Source organism: Calypte anna, chromosome 1 (genome assembly GCF_003957555.1).
Source record: "Calypte anna isolate BGI_N300 chromosome 1, bCalAnn1_v1.p, whole genome shotgun sequence".
Taxonomy (NCBI): domain Eukaryota; kingdom Metazoa; phylum Chordata; class Aves; order Apodiformes; family Trochilidae; genus Calypte; species Calypte anna.
The window spans coordinates 82,112,431-82,126,117 of NC_044244.1; the positions used below are offsets into that span (position 1 = coordinate 82,112,431).

The 13,687-nt window shown below is 50.4% G+C and overlaps 1 protein-coding gene across 3 annotated transcripts in view; it reads right to left on the reverse strand.

The window, feature by feature from the left end:
- The window catches only part of BOC (BOC cell adhesion associated, oncogene regulated), a 57,423-nt gene that overhangs the window by 3,362 nt on the left and 40,374 nt on the right, over positions 1 to 13,687 (reverse strand). The window contains exons 4-15 of one of the 3 annotated variants that reach the window (XM_030469268.1): positions 11,788 to 11,934; positions 11,078 to 11,221; positions 10,359 to 10,652; positions 9,625 to 9,897; positions 8,586 to 8,884; positions 5,686 to 5,854; positions 4,738 to 4,848; positions 3,347 to 3,553; positions 2,347 to 2,528; positions 1,215 to 1,320; positions 911 to 1,033; positions 13 to 234 (exon numbers count right to left, since the gene is read on the reverse strand). In XM_030469268.1, the coding sequence (XP_030325128.1) occupies positions 13 to 234; positions 911 to 1,033; positions 1,215 to 1,320; positions 2,347 to 2,528; positions 3,347 to 3,553; positions 4,738 to 4,848; positions 5,686 to 5,854; positions 8,586 to 8,884; positions 9,625 to 9,897; positions 10,359 to 10,652; positions 11,078 to 11,221; positions 11,788 to 11,934 (2,277 nt within the window). The remainder of the gene's footprint in view (positions 1 to 12; positions 235 to 910; positions 1,034 to 1,214; positions 1,321 to 2,346; positions 2,529 to 3,346; positions 3,554 to 4,737; positions 4,849 to 5,685; positions 5,855 to 8,585; positions 8,885 to 9,624; positions 9,898 to 10,358; positions 10,653 to 11,077; positions 11,222 to 11,787; positions 11,935 to 13,687) is intronic. The other 2 variants (XM_030469267.1, XM_008502640.2) reach the window with 2 other exon arrangements.

Consider the following 13,687-nt stretch of genomic DNA (forward strand, 5'->3'; position numbering starts at 1 on the left):
AAGAACCCTTACTCTGCTTGGACCAGGCTCTCCAAAGGCAAAAGGGTATGAAGGCCACAATGAGGAGTACGATAGAGCCCAGCACAACGCCAACAATCAAGTAAGGCAAATCGCTGGAACGGGCCATCATGGCTCCTGTGCCCAGGCCACTGTGCCCACCACTGAGTGGGGGATGCTGCTGGGGAGGCACTGTTGAGAGCAGAAGACGACCTGGCAGTCCAAGAGACTTCCGAGCTGTGAGGGGAAGAGAGAGAGCATTAGACATAAACATGGCAGGAGAAGAAAGCCTGCCCCAGAGATGCCTATGCTGCTGTGGAGTGGACAGACTTCTACAGTGGCCTTAAAGAACTGCATCTGGATGCAAGAGGATTTCTTAGGCTGATACATATTGCAGTATCAGACAGGACAGAAAAGTCTTCTGTGCTTGGCTTACAGATCTGCCATGCTTTTGGGCTGCTAAAGGAAAAGGAAAATAGGTTCTCCAAAACACTCACTTGGACTTAATACTGTTCCTATCATGACAGTACAGATGCTTGGAAGACAACATGGAGCCAGCTTTATAATCAAATACAGGAGTTTGGAACAGCAAGGGCAAGCTAGCTTTTCTGGTTCCAGTCACCATCTACATGATGCTTATCAAAACAAAAGGTAACTACTTCTCTGAGGGAAATGATGATGAGGTCTGCACAAGGGGGCTGTGAATACTGGTATGGGTGTATACACATACTGAGCAACAGCATCAACAACAAACCTACCCCTCTTTTCTCCCCAGTGTTGCCTCCATCTCCTTGCCTGAGCTTGGGTGACCCACCATCAGGCAGGGATGGTACCTGCCTTGCTGTACTCCAGACAGCTGCAGGCAGGGAAGGCAGCAGGCTCCCAGAAGCACCCTGCAAAGCTGGCTGTTTACCTTTGGTTTCACAGATCATCACATTGCTGAACTCGCTTTCACCACCTTCGTTGAAGCATTGCATCTTGATGTCATACGAGGTCTCTGGCTGCAGGTGGCTGATGGAGTGCCAGTACCGATCTCCTGGGGAGGGAACACGTACAGGGTGCCATGAGTTTCCTCAGGAACATACAGCTGTTAAAGGTAAAACAGGGAAAGCAGGCCTAAACAGCAGCAGCAGCTGCATTTTGTGCACAGGGCTCCTTCTGGACAAATACTTTCAGGAGGAAGCAACAGCTGGGACCAGTCTCCCAAAATGTCCTACCTTCCACCACATCCTTCTTGTAGTCGCTGTCATTGTCACTGTCAGTGGGGCGGTAGTAGATGTAAAAGCCATGGATGGGAGTGTTGTTGTTGCTGGCTGGGATATACTGCAGAGAGTGGGAAGGAGAGCAGGAATTAGCAGAGATTCTATGCTCCATATTGTACTAGGTGAAGAGCAGGTGGACAAGAAGACCCAGCAGGAGGATCTTTCTTGAGTTGCCATTCCTTTTTATAGTAACAGTTTCCTGCTAAGAGCTCAGTGCTGCTTTGCACTCTCACACCTCTCTTCTCTCAGGTGACAAGCCAGGAGTTTAGTCCTGTCACCCCAAGAGTCCAGTACCCTGCTCCCCCACCATAGCCACAGCCAATGCTTCAGGGAAAAAATTCCTTAGCAACACTGACTTAGCCAAGCAAGGACAAGCACACTTTCACCTTGACTCCAGCAGGCTCACAGCTTCCAGACAAACATCTTGCCATGAACCAATGAATGCAGCAGTCCATCTTTCTGAAGATTGCTCTGTTCCTCCCCCACCCAGATCAATACTGTCCTAGCTCCATGTACTCCTGCTTTGACCCAGGATTTTATCAGCTAATGTTAGTGTTTAGGTGAACACTCTGTAGCAACTCCTGGCTAGATGCAGCTAGAAGAGGGTGATGCATCCCTCTGAATAAACTCTAAGCTGTTTGAAACTCTTAGATCTGAGCTTGTGATCTAAAAGATCCGGCACATTCCTAAAAATCCTCTCGGGCTGACTGCTGTAAATCATTATCAGCACTTAGGATGGCTACCCAGAAAGTGAGAGTGAAAGACTTATCTACTGGAAATTACTGGGATGGGCAGAGGTGCTAATGGCTTCTCGGAACTTGGCCAGGAGAGCAAGCAGCCACCCTATGAATTGTTGAACTGTGCTCATTAAACAAAATGCTCAAGACCCTGAGGTTATCTGCAAGGATCACTTCTATAAGCCCCAAGCCCAGCCCTCCTATACTGGAGCTATTGGATCCTGGATCAATCTGTGCTTGTGACAGGCTCCGGTGTCATCTCCCAGAAGATGCATAAGCTGGACAAGTAGCATCCACCCTACACACCTACTTCCTACACATTCAGGGATCTCCACCCCTACAAACCTTACCATCCACTTCAGCATGATGGTAGTCTCATTGATGGCATCTGTAAAGGTGATGTATGGCCCGGCCACAGGGCGCTCGTAGACCCGGTTGCTGTACCCGGACACTACGTATGGCCGAGACGCCGCGCTGGGCTCGCTCTGTCCCAGGATGTTCAGTGCCCGGACACGGAATTTATAGGAAGTACCTAGGGGGTAAAATGGGAAATACAAGAATTTCAGAGAGACAGGAATGATGTTTTTCAAGACACCTACTGTCAGCATAGGCCTGACTGTCGAGAGGGGCTACATCTCCAGAAGGCAGAGAGCCTAAAGAAAGGTTTTAATCAAAGTACAAACACCAAATGACCAGATTTCGGCCACGGGCTAGATGGAGCCTGCTTTTATTTCCCATCCCCAGTTCCTGTCTGGATAATCTAGAGGTCAGGCAGCAGTTCTGGGAAGTGTGTAGATGGTTCAGAGATGACTGAAAGCATGTCCTGTCCCCTACCTGAAAGGTATGGGAATACGTCCTTCCTCTATGACATGGAAATCAGCTACGTAAACATCGGTTAAAATCTCAAAGCCTAAGTAATTTTTAACCAAACATAATTTTTCTGTTTTCTAAGTTGGGATACATAAGTTGCCCTTTCAAGCTGTCCAGTGCAGTGATGGCATCTCTACTCATGTGAAGCACATTGAGAACTGTTCATCCATCTGTCTTGCCTGTGGCTAAAGAAAGTTTTGTACTGTCTAGTAAATGGCAAAACCAAATGCCTTTAGTAATTACATCCTGTAATACAGAAAGGCATGTGCAAGCCTCCCTGAGGGAGGTCAAATCTATACAGCTGGAGAAATCAGAGAAGCATCAGCATTCCCCATGCATTCAGGGCTGGAGGTGGGGAGGCTTTGTTTTGTTTGCACATGCCAGGGTTAAGCATGATGTGACAGATGGTGAACTGTCCTACAGGGACTGCACAGCTTTTCTACAGACCTCCAGGAAACAGGGAGGAGAACACCTGCCTACCTTTCTCCAGGCCTGGGATTTCCACAGAGAGGCGAGAGGGAGGGATGTCACTGGTGGCTAGGACCCAGTCTCCCAGCTTCTTCAGTTTCTTATATTCCACACGGAAAGACTGGATGGGGAACCCACCATTCCCACGGGGGATCCAGGTCACATACACAGATGTCTCCGATGCCATGGAGATGGTTGGACGGTCTGGTGCCTCTGGAGCTGCAAGGGATGCAGAAGAACATCAGGACATGAAACACATTCCTCTTGCCCTGTCTGGAGGGTCCTGTGGCTCAGAGGTATGTAGGTGAGGGACTGCCTGCATTGCATCCTCTCTTCTTTCTGCCTCTTCATTGTAGCTGCCCCCCCCCAAATCCTCACTCCTTTCACTCTGTGCCCTGCAAACACCTTTTAGTTTTGCTTACACCTTGCCCCTTTTCCACTTCCAGTTCAAGTAGTGTGAGATGAGGTTTGAGGACTGAACACCCATCATGAGAGGGAGAGCAGTGAGAGGTGTGGATGCAGGGCTGGAGACAGAGAGCAAAAGGCCTGACTGATGTGGAAGCAGTGAGCAGGGAGAGACTGACACTGGGGACAGATGGCATCAGGAGAGACTGAGAGGAATCAGATAAGGAGGAAATAGGAAGTTCTGAACTGTACAAATGTAATTTGATAGGAAAGCAATCAAAAGATGGGAGGGAAAGAGACTGACTGAGCTACAGAGGTAAAAGAATTGGCAACAGATGAATCAGTGTGGAGGACTGAAGGAGGAGACTTCATAGAAAGGATAAGGACTGAAGAAAAGAATTTCATAGAAAGGATAATGGCACTGAATAATACTAATGGCAGACACAAGGTGGGAAACAATGAGTTGGATTAACTAGGTGGGAACCGATGCTTCTCAGCTGCAGCAAAGTACACAAATGGAGCACCCTGCCCCTCTTGAATGGGCACTAACTACCCCCTGTCAGGGCTTGGCTGAACAACAAGGACACCAGGATCTGCAGAGACTTGGTTTCCCTTTCTCCATCGAATTACTACAGCTACCCACTGGTGCATGGTAGCTTGTTGGTCCTATGTGCTACACATTCAGAGTCCATGGCAGGGCTTTCTGAACCCTCTGTGTGAAATTCAGCAGGAAACAGAGAGTTTCTGGTAAGTCCTTGCATTAACAGTGGGGACAGGCAGTGGGATCAGCCTGCCCTCCTCAGACTGCCTGCCAAGTGCAGTAGCAGAGGTGTCTGAGAAGGACCTCTCCTCACCAAGAGCTAGAGGACACCCATCCACCTTTGCTCAGTCTTGATCCACCCAGTGGAGACTTCAACCCCAGCATGTCCTGGCTGCCACCCACAAGAGATTGATGTCCTCTTGCCCTCCCTCCTTGCCCAGTTCAGGAAGGGCCTTACGGGACAGGCGGCTGTTGTCAGACAGGTTACTGCTCTGAGTGCTTGTGCCTGGGTCATCCCTCTGGATTTGCTGTTCTTTGCTGGCAACAATCTCTGGTTTTGGGCGCCGGCCTGTGCAGAAGGGAGAGGTGGCATCAGTGATGATGAGCAAAGAAAATATTCCCAGCCACAATGCCAAGTACTCTGTGGACACAAACAGCCCTAGGGCACCAAAGTGTTTAGCTTGCAGGCAGGAACTGAGACTACAGGGACAGGTTTGTGAAACTGTTACTAGGTTGCCCTCATATTTAATTTTCTAAGATTTTTAATCGCTTTTCTTGAAATGTTGCTAAATTCCTGTCTGAGAGGTAGTTAATTAGTATAAGGGAAGAGGTGAGCATGCCCAACACCATGGGGAAGGTTGCTACAAGGGAATGCCATTCTTCACACCTGCTGGAGACAGCAGCCAGGGAACAGTGGGACTTAGCATAGACATTTAGAGCATCCTTTTAGTGGCAAGGATAGCTCAGCACCAATCAGACTGCATGGGAGGGCTTGGAGCTTCCTTTAGTGCAGGGCAAGCTTTAAAGGACAGATTAGACAAACACCTGTGGGGAAGAACCCCCAGGGGCTGATCCTGTCTCCAGGCAGATAACAGACTAAATGACCTCTTGACATCCTTGCCAGACCTATTTTCTACAGTTCTGCAGGTGTCCAACTAAGACACTAAGGGAAGAAGGGACTAACTCCAACACAGGCAAAGAGGAACACCTGATTTTGCCCATCCCATTTCAATCCCACTCTCCACTTTGCCTTCTGATAGTCACTCTAAGCTGTAGGCAGATAGGTTTCCAGAGCAGAAACAGCCCCTTTGTCCTAAGGCTGGTGCCTATGCCTCAGGTCTGGCGCAGGGTGTTTTGGTGAGGCCCTCCCCTGAATGAGAGCAAAACACCCAGGGAAAGGTTTGACCTTTACCAGTCCTGAAGGTCACCATGGCCGTCTGTCCCTCGCCGGCACAGTTGTGAGCGGCCATCTCCACCTCGTAGAGGCTCCCAGGGTCCAGTCTGGTGAGTGTCAGGCGGTGCTGAGAGGCTGGGACGTCCCTCACTGACCAGCTGTCTGAGGTGTTGGTGACCTGCTGAGAGACCAACACAGGCATTGCAAAGTTTGGGGGCAGGCTGTGCTTATTGACTGCACTGAGCTTAGAAATTTTTCATCACAGGTTGTCTACCAACCAGGGCTACCTTTCCTGCCTGGAGGACAGTTCCCCACATGCACAGGAGGGAGACATTTGCAGCCTGATTTTTGCAAAGCTGAGGGATTCAGGTGTAAACAAGACAAGTCTCCCAGTACTGGGAGGTTTTCTTCACCTCAGAGACTCATTCAGCCACATCCTGTCCACTGGCTCCCTCTGATACCGCTGCCCCTCAGTGTGCATGTAGCCCTGGAACAGGCATGTCCACAAAGGGCAGCATTAGCCAGAGGCTTGAGCCACCTTAGGAGCCAAATCTCTCTTGCAGACAAGCTGCTGAGCTGCTCATTTAAAAGCTGACCATTTCCATGGGATGAGGTGCCCAACACCACTTTGGCCATTTGGACCTAAATGATTTGACTGCTGGCTTTTTTATACATTTTCATCCAGCCTCACCACTGGCGCTTTCTGTCTAAAATGAGGAACTGTGCTGTTTGAGCACATCTTTCTGTGTGGAAGAGACCATCTATGGCAGTGGCCCCCAGAGAGACTTGGAAACACAGCTCATTTTTTGGCAATGCCCCTGGTGCCCCGTGTGGAAGGGAGTGGAAGGTGGGACCTTCCTCCTTCTCCCTAGCTGCAAGGATAATATTTTTGCAGGCAAAGAGGCAGGACACTGAAGTGACCCGGTGCCAAAAGGAGCATTAGCAATGCAGGCAACTCAAAAAAACGGAAATGCCAGGACTCTGCTGTATCATTCATCTTCTCCAAGCATTTGACACTGACTGATTAATGCCTGCCTCGTCTTATTTTTATTCCCAAGCCCGTGGAGTTGTGAGGCCAGGGAGGGGAGCCCTAAAGACTGCAAATACTCGGGAAGGTAAAAGAGATATTCTTAAGAAACAAAGATAATGGCTGCATGGCATCTGACTGCTTACAGGCTGCTGAGATTTCAGGGGCACCATTAAGAGAAGGAAAAAAAAAAGAGACATCTGCAGGATATCTGCAGAGGAGAAGCAGACCCTTGTCCAGTACAAATGTAGGCCTCCTGTCAGTAGGTTTTACTTTCCTTATAGCCATCTTTCACACAAAGAGCCTTTTCTTTTGTTGCTGAATTGATTCCTTCCCTCTCTGCACACATACTTTTCCAGTCAGAGATGTCAAAACCAGATCATTATAAAACGTGATCTGGAGGATCTCGGATAGAAAGAGACTCTTTCAAAACAAGTTTAAGGGTTATTTGGACTAATTCCTTTCACACAATTCTTAAGCATTCCAAGAAAGAGTCTCCAGCTGAGAATTTGGACTACACTGAAAACATATTACTGCAAACTGCAGTGACCCATGGTGACCTCCATGCCTTACAGCCCTTCCAGGTGAAGCCCTGAAAAACAAACAAAATATGGGCAAACTCCAGCCTGCAACTTATTATCGCATGCAGAACTGGCAGTTACATGATGCACCATTTGGGGACAAATCTCCTCTTGGCAGAGAACCAGAGCCAATAGTTTGGTGAAGCTTTTGGCATCTTTTGTTCTTATTTAAGCTTGCCCTGTTGTGTTCTTGTGTTGGCATCTTCTGCCTTTGTATTAATGGGCTCTTTAAAGAGATGGGTTAGCTGAAACCCTCAGCTTGAATTTTGTTTAGTAATAAAATCAAGGATGTTTAGGGGGTTTAACAGCCTCCTGTTACACCATATTTTTACAAAAGCAAACACTTCCAGGAAAATAGATAGATATATTTACATATAATTGAAAACTGTGCCTTGCAGTTGCTGGGAATCCAGAACATGCCAGATTGGGAATGTACTCAAACTCGAAAGCAAAACCTGCCTCTCTGCTGCAATTCCCTGCCACCCCAAAGTAAATACAAGCAGAAAAAAAATAAATCCAGTCCCCCTTTTTTCCCACTTATTTCCAGAAAAATGAGAAGAGATGCACTACACCTCAAAAGCAGAATTTTTACCTTGACAGTGCTAGGTTACAAGCCCTGCCTGCACTCTGGCCACTCTGCAGAGAAGCACAGCAGAGGGCAGAAGCCCTTGGTCTCAAGCAGTGCTCAGCAGTGCACTGTGTGCTTATGCTGTGGCACCAGCCAGGAGACATGCTCAACAGTGCACTGCCTTTCAGCTTCCAGAATAAAACAGTGGCTGAGGACCCTCCCAGAGGATTTAGCACGGCTTCTATGGCCCTCTGCCAGCTCCTCACAGCCACTGAGAGAGGCTGCTTCAGCGCTGCTGAGCAGGGAAACTATGTGCAGCAGGAGAGGGGCTGCTGCTCTGCCCAAGCCTTTCAAGGCAGAGGGGTCCTTGTGGCTTGTGCCAAGACAAAAGAATTACAGAGCCAAGCCACCACACAATCTGCCCTCCAGACTTTCTACTTGTGTGCACACATCGGGGAATGGGAAGTGGAAGCTCATGAGACTAGAAAAACAGCTGTGTGCATACACTCTCTGCTTATTTAGGTAGACAGATGTGCTGCTACGGTGCAAGGCTCGGCAAAGCCTTGCAGCCTGCACTCATCACACCTCAGTGGGCTAAGGCTGCAGCTGAGGAGGTCCCACTGACCAGCATCCCACAAGGCACCCCCCCACAAGGTGTGAAAACATGCAGTGAGGGCACCAGCCTGCCAGTGGGATGGCACAGAGGAAAGAGCGGAGCAGGTCAAAACAGCGGTACCTTGCGATGTTTCACCACGTAATAGAGGATGGGGGCTTTGCTGTCAGGCCGGGGTCTCCACACCAGATCGTAGCTGTCTGTCTTGGATGTCCGGGGAGAACTGAGGATGATGGGGGCCTCAGCTGGAGACACCAGCTCCTTGTTGGCTGTGCAGTGTGGGGACACTGCCAGTGGGGTTGTGCCAGGCTTTGGCAGTCCAGCTTTATCCAGGGGCAGCTTTAAGGCACTGTCCCTGGAAGGCAGTGTCGGAGGCTGAGCTGACCCCAGCCAGGCATCTCGCCTAGGGTTGAGTGTAGCTCCTGAAAGACAGTATGTCAAGAGTAAATGTGTAGTGCAGGCAGGGTAAATGCCCATTACAGTCTGCAGTGAAGGCAGAACTACAAGGAGCCCCTTGAATCCTTTCACAATACCAGAGAAATAGACTCTCTGAAGCACAAGTATCTTAAGAGATATCAGGTCCCAGGAGGTGCTCCCTGCTGTGCCACTCTTTTGAAAGAAGTGTTTGAAAGAAGCTCTCCTTCTGCTGGTATAAACCTAACATGCCTTGCTGGGGGCTCTCCCAGAACAGGCCTTGACCACATGGAACTTCCTCCCTCTCTGAAATGGCTCTTACCATGGGAAAGTTCAGAGGAATCCAAAGAAACAGGTGACACCTCTTTTACACCAGATGAATCCACCCACATTGGTGTTTATACTCTCACTCAGTGTAAGCTCGGAGTCAAAGAACTGAGTAAGCCACGGATAAGGCACTACACGCAGATGTCATTTGCCTCTTGCTTAGAGCTACCTCACATACACACACGTGGCACTGCACTTAAGAGGCAAAAATGCAGCTATCTGTTACTACGGGGAGGGAGAAAGACCCCAGACAAAAAAAGCACCCAGAGCATAGAGTGAAAGGGCAGGAAGACCATGGCAGCTCAGACACAAGCAGGAGCTCCAACAAACACAGCGACTTTCTTCTCCTGCTCCCCTTGCTCCTTCCCCACGCATTAGGTTCTGGGATTGATAGGCTGCGTGCTTGGAGGGAAGAACTTACCTGGCCGGGCTGTCCTCAGCTGCACCATGGCTTGTGCACTGCCGACCTCATTCTCTGCCATGCACTGGTAGATGCCATCATCCTCAGGCCCCACACTGAGCAGCCGCAGCGCTCTGCGGGACAGCCGGAGCCGGTGGCTGGCAGAGAGGGGGACAGCGTTGTGAAGCCACATGACAGAGGGCTGGGGGTTCCCTCGCACCTCGCAGGTGAACTTGGCGCTCTGGCCCCAGGGGATGATCTGCTGGGACAGCTCCATGGTGACCTCTGGGGGCTCTGCACAGGGAAACACAGCTGCTAAGTGCCACTGGGCAAGGAGCACAGCACCAAAGGATGTGTGGTACTAATAGCTAAGGTGTAGTATCCCTTAGGTTTCCCAGCCCACAGAGACCTTCCCTACAGAACAGAGCAAAACTGAAGTCACTCTGATGTCTTCCCAGCATCAACCAGTCTTCTCCTAGAGAGTGCTGGAGCAAACCCAGTGCCACAAATGACAAGAGCTTCCACAGGAGCAGGGAAGATCCATCATCTCCAGCTCATGGTGGGGGCAGGAAGGAGGAACTACCACCTTCGAGGAAAAATTCATGCCATCTCCTAGAAACCGGAGCCACGAGGAAGGGTTTGCTTTACATAGTGGTTTGTCCAGGGAGAAGAGTACAGCAGCACTAGTATTTTTCCCTGAAAGCAGTGTAGAAAGCCCAAGCCCTTCTTGAAACAACAGACACAGCAGCACTTACCGAACACTTGCACGTTGTAGAAGATGAAGGCAGCTCCAGCCTCTCCCACCCCATTGTCAGCCGTGCAGCTGTAGGTCCCCGAGTCCTCCTCACTCGTGGGGTCAATGAGGAGGTTACTGAGCAGGAAACGTGTCTTGTTGTATGCAGAGACGCTGGAGCCATCCTTGGCCCAGGTGACCCGGGGTGGGGGAATCCCGCTGGCCACACACTCCAGAATGAGGCTTTGGCCCTTGGTGACAATGATCGTTTGAGCTTCGGGGGGGTAGATTATCCGGGCTGCCTCTGCTGTGGAGCCTGGTAAGGAGAGGAGGAGGAAGGAGGTGGGTGGAAAGGAAGGTGGCCGGTGTGAAAGCACCCTGTGCTGGTAGGGGTAACAGTAGGGCTAGTGAGATGCTCTCCTGCACTGGGATGGATAAATGGCAATGCAGGACCAGAGGGACATTCCTTAAGGGAGGCATGCACACAGCAAGTGGTCTTGCCAAAAGGTCTTTGCTCACCCATCACCAAGAACAAGTGCTGAGAAGGTCTGGCAAACCCAAGGTTGCACATGCATACCCCAGGGACAGACCTCGGGGCCCTCTGCTGCTGGCAAGAAGTTTTCCCAGCAACTGATAATGTCAGCTCCTAGAGAAAACCATCTGCAATAGCACTGGTACATGGTCCCAGGGCTGGAAGTGCTATGGAGAAGACATGCAGTGGAGGGAGAGAGAGAGGCTTACGTCTCACACGGAGCCTCTCACTGGAGACCGAGGTTTTCACCTCCTGCGTCACGGGGTTGTAGGCAGCACATTTGTAAGTCCCCTCATCCTCTTGGCTGGCATTGACGATCTGAAGGTTTCCGGATGGCATGATGAGGTAATTGTCTGTAGAGAAAGAAGAGGAGGTGGCACGTGGTCACTTCATGCAGTGCCCTGAAGAAAAGGTGGTCAAGTGGGAAGGCAAAAAACGATGCAATAACACTAACAGCACTGAAATGACCACTTCTGGTTCAAATATCAGGGGGTGCAATAATGCAGTGATGGAAGGAACAGAGCCTTACGTCACAGGTACATGAAGGAGATGTAGTGAGTGAACATGCAAAATTCACATCCAAATTTAAAACATATCCCCAATTTAAAAGTTTCCTTCACCCAGGCTGGGCTAGAGGAAGGCTTCACCAACACATGGAGATGCCCAGTGAAGAGTGATGTTATGCATCACCCAATTCACCTTTCACCTTTATGACAAGGTGGTGCTACACATGGCTTTCCAATCCCAGACAGTGGGGACATCAGGGAGACCTGGCAGAGATGGCTAAACTAACCTGTGCTCAGATCATAAGCAAAGGAATTACAAGGAATTACAAGCAAAGGAATTAGTCAGAGAAAGCTGCTACTGGTAAGGAAGGGCATACGTAGGACCCAGTGGGACAGAACCCTGTGGCACTCACCTCGGGAGGCCTCAAGCCACTCCTGCTTCACACTGTAGCGGACCTGAGCCTTGGGGTGACTTTCTGGTAGGTCACAGGCAATCACAGCCGTGTTCCCTTCATCCACCTCAATCACGTGCTGTCCATCGAACTTGAAATCTTTGAGATCTGCAGAGAGAGCAAACAACAGGGCATCTCAAAGGCTGGCTCAGCATCCCAGCCTCAGCTCATCCCTGTGGACCTGGGGCTGTTTCTCTGCGGTGCCAGCAAGGGACTGCTCTGTCCCCAGTGGCCATGGAACCTGGCTTGATTTCAGAATTTTTTCCTCCTCCTTCCTACAAAATGGATAACATAAAACACAGCTTCTGGAGAAACCACCTGCTCCGTGGCTGAGAAACTGGGTGCAAAAAGTCCTGGACTGAAAGTGAAAAATGAGCCAAGTTACTGCAGCACTGAAGGGCAGCCCAAACTGGTTGCTCTGCTGCTGGCTATTTCAAACGCGGCTGCTGTCCTGCTACTGAGAAGCTAACTTTGTCATCATAACTCAGGGAGCCCAGCCTGCTTCAAGAGTGTACAGATACTGGGTGACACAGTGGGAGAAGGTGTGTGAGCACTGGGTGCTCCCAGAGCTGTCCTGAGCTCCTCCAGCACCAGCGCCATCTGTCTCCACTCTGGGCACTCTTACTCCTATTAAATACCTCACAGCCCCGGCTGGTTAACCACGAGGCTTTGAATGTGTCCAAGCAATGCTCACACTCCAAAGAACAGGGACTTGCAAGGAAAAACAGTTCTTCTTCTACACAACACAGCTGTTCCCTCCCTAAAGCTGCCATGAAAACACCCCATTTCAGCACCAGTCCCCCTACAAGGCTGCGATGGGGGGGACACAGAAGTGATGCAGGCAGCACATGTGGCAGCACAGGGGCAGAGGAAAGGGGCATGCGACATTTTATTTTCTTTTCCTGTTTTTTTAAAAGTAGGAGCAGAGGACTGTGGTAAAAACCAGCAGATTAGGGCAGGGCAGGGTGGGGAGCACACCAGTGTGGCCTTGCCAAGCTTCTTGGAGATGGAGCTTGTCCCTGGTCTCCCTGGGCATGATGGCAAATCTTCCCGGGGCGCTGCAAGCCCAAAGTTTGTCTCAGCCAGCCTGTGCCGGGAGGGAGAGGGGCTCGTGCCAGGAAAAAAGTCCTGTGCATGCATTTTTACAGTGCTGTGCAGCATCCCAGGCGACCACTAGCGACAACTGCACATCCTACAGCTGGTCACGAGTCACGTTTCCAACCAAGGCTCAAGCTGACCCATCTTCCCAGGCACCCAGCACTAACACCCGTCCCTGGAGCCGCACGCTGCGAAATCTGTATGAGACCACACTCTCTTTTCAAAACCCCACGCTAAGTCAGCGCACTGCATCCGTCGCCACAGCATGGCATGGCATGGCCACGCGCTGTCAACAGCTCCCTTGCCCCTCAAAACCCATTTCGGGACATGGGGCCCGTGACCTTGGGCAGTTTGGAGAGCCAGGGGGAAGCAGGAGGGCTGGCGGCGGGCAGACGGCAGGCAGACTCCCTTGGCAGCCCCGGTCGGCAGAAAAATGTGGTTTTTGTTCTTTGGGAAATGCAGCAGCGCTCCAAGAGCAAAAGACAACTCTGGCTCCAAGCTTCTCCCACCCACAGTCATGGAAAAGTGACATGAAATTTCTCAAGCAGACTTTCTGATTAAAGCAAGATCCTTTATGGAGTTTAAATAAAAACCAGCTCTCTTGGCAAGGCGGTGAGAAAGCCTCCCCGAGTGCAGCATGGAGGGGCTGCTGGGCGGCTGCCGGGGAGCCAACGTTCCCGGGCCCAGATCTGAGGGAAGGGGAGGAGGTTGAAAAGAAAAGGGGAGGTTTTGCAATGTCATAAAAATTATTTGCAGCGAACAT